General features: G+C 57.7%; 1 protein-coding gene across 1 annotated transcript; it reads left to right on the forward strand.

Moving 5' to 3' along the window:
- The first annotated feature begins 615 nt into the window (after nucleotides 1-615).
- FOXF2 (forkhead box F2) lies at nucleotides 616-6,650 on the forward strand. Its single transcript, XM_050786161.1, has 2 exons — nucleotides 616-2,154; nucleotides 5,735-6,650. Exons 1-2 carry the CDS (start codon nucleotides 981-983, stop codon nucleotides 5,896-5,898), a joined length of 1,338 nt encoding a protein of 445 aa, XP_050642118.1. The 5' UTR covers nucleotides 616-980; the 3' UTR covers nucleotides 5,899-6,650.
- The last annotated feature ends 2,084 nt before the right edge of the window (nucleotides 6,651-8,734 follow it).

The raw sequence follows: 8,734 nt of genomic DNA on the forward strand, positions 1-8,734 counted from the left end.
GAGGATTGGCACGTTACCTTTGGGCGTCTGGCACCCCGGCGTGTGGCTGAGGGCGGCAAAGTCTAAACGAAGTTGACAGATGGAGTCAGTATCGGCCCTGGGGAGGGCGGCCAGGGAGGCTCCGAGCAGCCGCACCCGCAGCAGCACCACTCAGCCCGGCGGGCCAGGAGGAGGAAGGGGGCGGAGGGGCGGGGCTGGGTCCACTCCGCTGGGGGCGGCAGGGTCCTGGGATGGGAAGCGGGGGCTGCTGTAGGGGGCAAATAGAAAGAAGATTTCACGAAGTCAGAGGTGGTCCAGTTTTGCTAGGGGTGGGGGTCGTCCTCTTAGCAAAACGGGAGAGTCTGTGATCCCTCAGTTCGAAAGAGGGTGGGTGAGGGAAAGGGGAAGAGGCCGAGAGAGGAATGAAAAGAGCGAGGAGACCCCGGAGAGCGGGGAGCCAGATAAGACAGGGAGGCGGCCGCCAGGTTGGGAGGGGGAGGAGTGAGCACAGCGGCCGGAGCGCGCCCTCCCCGCCGCGGCGCGGCGCGAGGAGGGGGCAGGGCGGGGTAGGGGGAGGGAGGGAGGGAGCGAGGAGGGCGGCCGGGGAGGGCGAGGGAGGGAGGAAGTCCGAGAGACAGAGCGAGGAGCGCTCCTGAAGGGAGACGTCGGGCTCGTCCCCGGGGTCCAGGCCGCGGTCCCACTCGCGGGCGCAGTTGCCCGGCGCTCGGCCCCGCGGCCTGGGAGGCCGTTGCGCAAGGCAGGGCCCGCGGCTCGGGGAGTGATGCGCCGGGCGTTGCCTCCCGCCCGCCGCTGCCGCCGCCGCCAGAAGCCCCAGAGGAGCTGAGGGAGGCGACGCCGAAGCGCTGGCCCGGAGTGGCCACGGCTGCAGCCCGGGCGGCGGGCTAGGGCGCTCGCCGGGCTTCTGGGCCGACCCCGCTCCGGAGCCTCCGCTCCCCGCCCGGGGCCCGCCCTCGCGGCCCGGCCTCGCTCCCGGGTCCCAGATGACCACCGAGGGCGGGCCGCCGCCGGCCCCGCTCCGCCGTGCGTGCAGCCCGGTCCCAGGCGCGCTCCAGGCCGCCCTGATGAGCCCGCCGCCCGCCGCCGCCGCCGCCGCCGCCGCCCTGGAGACCACCTCCTCCTCCTCGTCGTCGTCCTCCGCCTCCTGCGCCTCGTCCTCGTCCTCCTCCAATTCGGCCGGCGCCCCCTCGGCTGCCTGCAAGAGCGCGGGCGGCGGCGGCGGCGCGGGCGCCGGGAGCGGGGGCGCCAAGAAGGCGAGCTCGGGGCTGCGGCGGCCCGAGAAGCCGCCCTACTCGTACATCGCGCTCATCGTCATGGCCATCCAGAGCTCCCCCAGCAAGCGCCTGACGCTCAGCGAGATCTACCAGTTCCTGCAGGCGCGCTTCCCCTTCTTCCGCGGCGCCTACCAGGGCTGGAAGAACTCCGTGCGCCACAACCTCTCGCTCAACGAGTGCTTCATCAAGCTGCCCAAGGGCCTCGGGCGGCCCGGCAAGGGCCACTACTGGACCATCGACCCGGCCAGCGAGTTCATGTTCGAGGAGGGCTCGTTCCGCCGCCGGCCGCGAGGCTTCAGGCGGAAGTGCCAGGCGCTCAAGCCCATGTACCACCGCGTGGTGAGCGGCTTGGGCTTCGGGGCCTCGCTGCTGCCCCAGGGCTTCGACTTCCAGGCGCCCCCGTCGGCGCCGCTCGGCTGCCACAGCCAGGGCGGCTACGGCGGCCTCGACATGATGCCCGCGGGCTACGACGCCGGCGCCGGCGCCCCGAGCCACGCGCACCCTCACCACCACCACCACCACCACCACGTCCCGCACATGTCGCCCAACCCGGGTTCCACCTACATGGCCAGCTGCCCGGTGCCCGCGGGACCCGGGGGCGTCGGTGCGGCCGGGGGCGGCGGCGGCGGCGACTACGGGCCGGACAGCAGCAGCAGCCCGGTGCCCTCGTCCCCAGCCATGGCGAGCGCCATCGAATGCCACTCGCCCTACACGAGCCCTGCGGCGCACTGGAGCTCGCCTGGCGCCTCGCCTTACCTCAAGCAGCCGCCTGCCCTGACGCCGAGCAGCAACCCTGCAGCCTCCGCAGGCCTGCACTCCAGCATGTCCTCCTACTCGCTGGAGCAGAGCTACTTGCACCAGAACGCCCGCGAGGACCTCTCAGGTAACGCAGCACGCTCCAGCGCAGCTAACTGTGCGCATCGCTTCTAGGCCTCCAGGGCTGGCGGCCACTGCCACTCCCACAAACAGGGACCCCAAGCCAGGAGGTCTGAGGGCACTGGGAAAAGCGGATGCTGGTGAGAGCCGGTACCTTATTCGCGGGAGCAGGGATCAGGGTCTTACTCCCTGGCCAGCAGCTGAACCTTCAGAATTGTCTGGCTGCTGTGAGCATGGTGTCAAGTCTCCTGGACTCTATGGGGATCCCTGTGCAGGAGACTGCAGGTCTCCCGTTCAGAGTCTGACTTAGCTTTGAGAGAAGGCATGTGACCTTTGGGGAACTTGGTCAGGAAGCTGTGTCTAGTTCCTTTTGTCCTTTTTTTTTTTCTTGAGTTCATTTTGCTGTACTTTTGTCCCAAAGTAAATGTCAGAATCAGAGATGTTCTGTATGTTGGGGTGTCTGTAGGGAGATGTTTGCAGCTGGGCAAGTGTTAAGAGCAGGGGGGTGGGAGGGACAGAGCTGGCTCCCAGGATCTCTCACTAAAGGGACATTCGCCAGTGGAGGGGGTCACCAAACTGTTGAAGTCTCCTTCCCTTCCTTGCCTCCCCCCGAAAATGGTCCCACATTGATGATAGAGGTCCTGGGTGGCAGGACCTGAAGGACCCTGCTGGGACTCCCCTGGGAAATGCGCCTGCCCTGTGGATGCCACTTGTGGTGTGCCTGGTTTACATTGTGTTGGTTGCAGATTATGAAAATTTATTGACTTGCTGAAGGCGGTGAAAGGTGGGAGGAGATGGTGGGGATGGAAGAGGGAATTTGAATATTTGACCAGGTTAATTTGGAGAATAGAGATAAACCCTTACATTAACCCCTCCCTCCAGATCTAGGGCTGCAGATTAAAATCCCATGGGCCTGCCAGTCAAAGGGAAGGCCCCAGGCTGCTCTCTCACACTGGCCTCCCACAGCAATGAGACAACAGTGGCTTGTAGGGTGATGCATGCTTTATGTGTTCTGAGCCGGTGTGCGGCGTGAGCACCAGGGGAGAAGGGAAGCCCAGAAATGGGCAAAAGATGTTGGTTCCCTGGACGGTGAAATTTCCCAAACAGGCCTTTTAAATGTGGGTCTCAGAGGTTAACCAAACAAAGAGTCTCGGCAGGACCACACCGGAGAGGATTTTAGCCTGACTTAACCCACTGAGAACAGAATCTTGTTCAATTTTATGGGAATTTCAACAAGTAACCAATACAGGCGGCCTTCTCCTCTTATTTTTATATCCCCTCGGACCGGCTGTCAATCACACACACACACACACACACACACACACACACACACACACACACACACACACACACACACCCCTCGGTGCACTGGCCCCTTCCCTTCCCGGCCTGCCTGCTCTTCTCCCAGCCTGCCGGCTGCCCTCCCCGCTCCCCTTCTCCTCCTCTCCACTGGGCCCCACTCACCTCAAACCCAGACTCTAAGGCTTAGCAGCCTTGGAGAAACCGTACTCTAGGAAGAAGAAAAACACACGGGAAAGAGACTCCTGACCCTTCTTCAAGGCAGCTCTCGCCCCACCTCATACACGGGGCGCACGCACAAGCCCCCAAAACTTCGGAATCTGGATACATTACTGTCTTAGACCGGGCGAAAACTGCCCAGCAGAGCAAGCCGGCCTCTGTGCCCCTACCCAGCGGCCTCCCGCGGCCGGCCTTCCCTGAGAGCCTCGCAGAATCCCCCGACCGAGTCTGGGAACGCTCAGGGGAGACAATAGCTCAGGCCCGACGCCCGACAGGGACCCTCTGCCCTTCCTTCCTCGCTCTCTTGCTCCTGGCCCTATGGAATACCCACCCAGCCCTGTTGCCATGTCCCTGGAGCGCCAGAGGCGGAGGCTTTAGAGGAGCCGGCCGGATGCACCAGGACCCCGCGGGGCCTCGTTGGGAGCGCGCCGCCCACTGGGCCGGGGCCCACTGAGACCTGGGGGCCTGGCAAGGCGCGGGGGTGGCCAAGGCGGTCTCCCCAGCACACAGATCGGCACATGTCCACGCTCACACACCCAGCACAACCCTCCCTCCCCCAGCACACCACAAGGGCCGCGCCTTCCGCTCCTGGTCCTGGTGAACACGGTCCATGTGCCCCCCGCCAGCACAGGGGCTGCCCTGGAGTTCTTCATTAAGCCCTGCGAGCAGTTCAGGAGGGAGCTCGGGCTTCTATCATCCCGCCCAGCACATCAAAGCGCCGACGGCCGCCTTCGTGGGCAGGTGTGAGCGCTCGCCCTCTGTCCTGCCCAGCCTGCTACTTTGTGGTCCAGGACTTGCCATCAGAGCTTGCTTAAACCCGACGAGCGAACACACCAGTGTGCAGAGCTCCTTGCACACATCGGTGCTCTCGGGACAGGGCAGCTGCGTTAGAGCAGCGCCGGGCGCGCTCGGGTAGGTGCTGCGGGCAAGGAAGTAGGCGGCGGCCACTGAGCAGCCTCCTTGCTCAGTCATTGCGGGGGCACGGCGGAGCGGAGGCCACGCGAGCAGGGCCCGAGCCCGGCGGGCCTTGGGTACGGTTTTCTTGCACTGAAAAACTGAGTGCGGCCCGAAGCGACGTGCACTTTATGGTCCCCACACCACTCGGGTAATTAAGAAAAGACCCGGGCGAATGGACCTAACGCAGCCCGGTGCCGAGAGGGCCGGGTCCAGTAGCCTCGGGGCCCAGTGCGCAGGGCACTGCAGGCTGATTGTGCCCCGGGGCCAAGAGGCGCTGAGAAAGCAAAAGCAAAAGCCAGCGGCGGGTGGGAGTGAAGCGGCCGGGCGCAGGCCCGGGACCGGGGAGCCGTCCCGGGAGAGCAGGGTCCGGGCCTTCTCTGTCCCCCTCCATCCTGGGGCTACCGCAGGGACTCCTCGCGCTGCCAGTTGCTTCGGACCAAAGGGCATTTCTCTGCGCCCTGAAGTCCTGACTTCCCTAGACGAAAGCTAAGACGTTCGGGACTCACGAAGATGCCTGCGGAGGGGCAGGAGAAGACGCGTGCTTTTCTGCCCCATCCCTTCATCTTGCATTTGGGTTGTTTTCTATCGTCCCCTTTGGCCCAGGGAGCATTCCTCTGCGATCGCGGCTCTGACCGGCCCAGTTAGTTGGGAAACAAGGCTCAGAACAAGAAAGAAGGCCGCAGTGGTGTTTCTGGGGTAGGGTGGTTGGCCCTCCCTGCAGCCAGGGTTCAGGGCAGCACAGGCTGTGCCAGGAACCAGAGTCTGGGTCTAGTTGTCCGGTACCTGTGCTCATTCTGAGATGAAAGTACACACCCCAGCCTCAGAGAATAAAATTGGATTTCCAGGACATAAGAACCCCCCCTTGAGGGGGACCTTGCTTTGTGTTTGTGCGAGCATCAAAACAAAACATAATGATTCCAAGGCCATTCTATGACCCGCAGTTGTCGTGTTTGAGATACTTCTAAAGCTGGGCTTTCTCTGCCAGTTGTCTAGCCATGTACTAAAAGGCACGGCAGTTCCTTTTATACCCTGAGGCAAAATAAGACACCCCACCATCAACTGGATGACTTTGTTTCTGAAGAGGTTTTTTCTTTCTTTCTTTCTTCTTTCAGTGGGACTGCCCCGTTACCAGCATCACTCTACTCCAGTGTGTGACAGAAAAGATTTTGTCCTCAACTTCAATGGGATTTCTTCCTTCCATCCCTCAGCTAGCGGGTCGTATTATCACCATCACCACCAGAGCGTCTGTCAGGATATTAAGCCCTGCGTCATGTGAACGTGAACGGAAAGAGGCCAAGTGATGGCCGCTCTCTCCTCTCCCCTCCTCAGAGGGGGCAGATAGAAACTGGGACGGATTCACGTCACATGCACACAGATAGCAGTAAGCCGCACACCTGCCACTTAGCCAGAATGCCCAGGATCGCGTTGGTCACTGTTATTTGCCTACTGCTGAAAGAAGGACAACCGTTGGCAAGGTAGCGTTCCCAGTCCGAACACCTGCACGCTCCCACATGAGGGAGAGGGCAGATTGAGGAGGTGGGAAAATGTGCCATGCGTCAGGCATCAACGTGTAACTCTGGGATCTTCGTTGCCTTCAGTAATCAGGGTCTGAAAAAAGCAGACAAGTTGTGTGTGTGTGTGTGTTTGTCTAAGAAAACTTGTGTGCTTTTCAAAAAGGCAGTGCTAAGCACAAGATTTCAAGAAAGCCTCTTCTTGTTGCCTAGCTGAGTGGGAGACTCATTTTCCCCAAACACTACATTTGGATACAGGTGCCAAAGAACATTATTAAGGAATTATTTAGAAACAATGTGTCTAGTTTAAGAAAGTGGTTTTCAGTATTGTGACAATACAACGTTTTTACAAGGTTGTTTTCTACCACCATATTTTAAAGATATTTTTATGACCTTCGTGTATACTCACACTTTGCTTGTATTTTAAAAGGAGGATATATTTGCACTTATGTATACTTTTACAGTTTGCCAAAATATTTTGTTGTAAAATTTTTTTCAATAAAATGTATATAACAAATAGTTGTTTTAGGGGCTGATTTTGTCTTCGGGCACCCTGAGAGCAATGGATGCCAGGTTCTACTCCCTAGCAGGCAGCTGTGCAACTCTACCCACACCCCCTCCAGTGGTGTAATTGACATGGTGTGGGGTCTGTGCCTTGAGTAACACAGGCCAGGTTCTGATTGTGAGTCTTCTCAGGAGAAAGAGTGGAAGAAACGTTTTCTATTATTTCTTTCTTTACTTCACCCTAGCTTTTTCTGGCAAAACAAAAACCAGAAGGTGAAAGGAACTAGAAAGAGAACCAGGCAAGATACAGAAAGGCAAGGGTTTGATTTTGAGGAAACCAATTTTGTGCCCCTTTTGTTTTCTTTCCTGTGCCCAGGGAGTGTTCTGCCCTTTGCCCGCTCTCCCTCCCCACTGGCATGGGTTGACGGATGTGGGGCACAGTGGTAAGCCCCCCTCCAGGGTTGGATACCCAAAGAACAGCACCCTGCTTCTTCCCTTTGCATGTTGCAATTTTGTTATGGGTGGCGGTCGCATGCTGTCAGGAATGGGGTTCAGATCTGAAGAATGCAGGGGGAGCCCTGCTGAGCTGCAGGGGGCAGGCTCCCAGCAGGGAGGTTCAACTTCCTTTGGGAGTTTAATACAGAAGGTGGACTCCCCACATGGTGCTTTGTGGCTGCGGCCTGTCCCACCCTCCAATTCAGAGCTTGGCTGGCCCTGCTCAGCATCAGCACATAGCAAGCCCGTTCATCCCTCCCTTCCTCCCGGCCTCCTCTCCCCACTCCTCGCTTTTAACCAGGGATTTAACAAGGGAGCCCCTCAGCCCCTTTTTCTGTTCTTGCTAGGTTTTCCAATCACCAATGTTACAGGCAGAGCTGGTGACGCTCCAGGTGGAAGAGAAAAATAGGCCAACTAGGCAGGAGGACTGACCTGTCCCAGCAGCCCTTCAACGTCATGAGCTGAAGGGACAATGGGTCTGAGAGAAGCAGAGAAAAGAAATTCTCTGCCCCAATCACCCTGTGCATTTTCCTCTCCAATTCAGGGCAGGATTTTTGTTTTTGTTTTTTGCTTTTTCTTTCCTGATTGGAAAACTCACCTTCGTTCTCCATCCGTTAAAAGGTCTTTCTCCCAGTCAGTCACCAGGCTCTTGGTACTCTAGGGAGCTGTTCCACACCCCAGGATTCTTGTATTCTAAGTGAATTTCACTGCAGAGAGAGTCGCCTAAGTGAAACATCTTGTTTCGAAAAGTCTTAACCATCTTTCTAATCTTTAGGTTTCCTTCCTGTATCTTCTAAAATTAAGAAGTGATTTAAACATTTTTTGTCTCTCCATTATCGTATTTGCAGTTAAATAAGGCCTTTTTATTTTCTTTTATAGTGAGCTACTCGGGGGCCTGCTATAAATTATGAAGTCAGTTTCAGAGTTTGCTCCGACCACAGTGCTGTGTTTACATTCCTTCCGAGGCAGCCGGCATGGTCGTAATTTATATCCTAAACACTTGAACGTAACTTGTTTATACAGAGAATGACAGGACCTCAAAGACGAGAACTGCGTCTGCCTGGCCGCATTGGGAGGCCCAGCGCGCCCCCTGGTGGCGCGAGGAGATCCGCCCAAGGCGACTCAACGGTTCTTTCAAGCTGTGCAGGAACAAAATGACCCGTTTTGTGGTGCTTTCCAATAGAGACATTTTTAAGTATCTCACTTTCGTAAGTTATGGTTTCCAGGTTTAGGAAATACTTTTGCTTTCTTCTTTCTTCTTTTTTTTTTTTTTTTTTTTTTTTTTTGAGAGCGTTGTGGTCTGTTGCCCAGGCTGGAGTGCAATGGCGCGATCTCAGCTCACTTCGGCCTCCACCACCTGGACTCAAGTGATCCTCCTGCCTCAGCCTCCTGAGTAGCTGGGACCACAGGCACGCACCACCATGCCTGGCTAATTTTTTAATTTTTGTAGAGACAGGGTCTTGCCTTGTTGCCCAGGTGTGGGCTTCTTTCTATTTTACTCTTTTTTTCCAGCTGTCTCATCCTGAAACCAGATCAGAATTCAGTAAGATCAGGCCTGACCATGCTCAGCAGGTGCTAAAGCCCTGACTTGCTACATATCTA

This window comes from Macaca thibetana, chromosome 4, assembly GCF_024542745.1.
Source record: "Macaca thibetana thibetana isolate TM-01 chromosome 4, ASM2454274v1, whole genome shotgun sequence".
NCBI lineage: Eukaryota > Metazoa > Chordata > Mammalia > Primates > Cercopithecidae > Macaca > Macaca thibetana.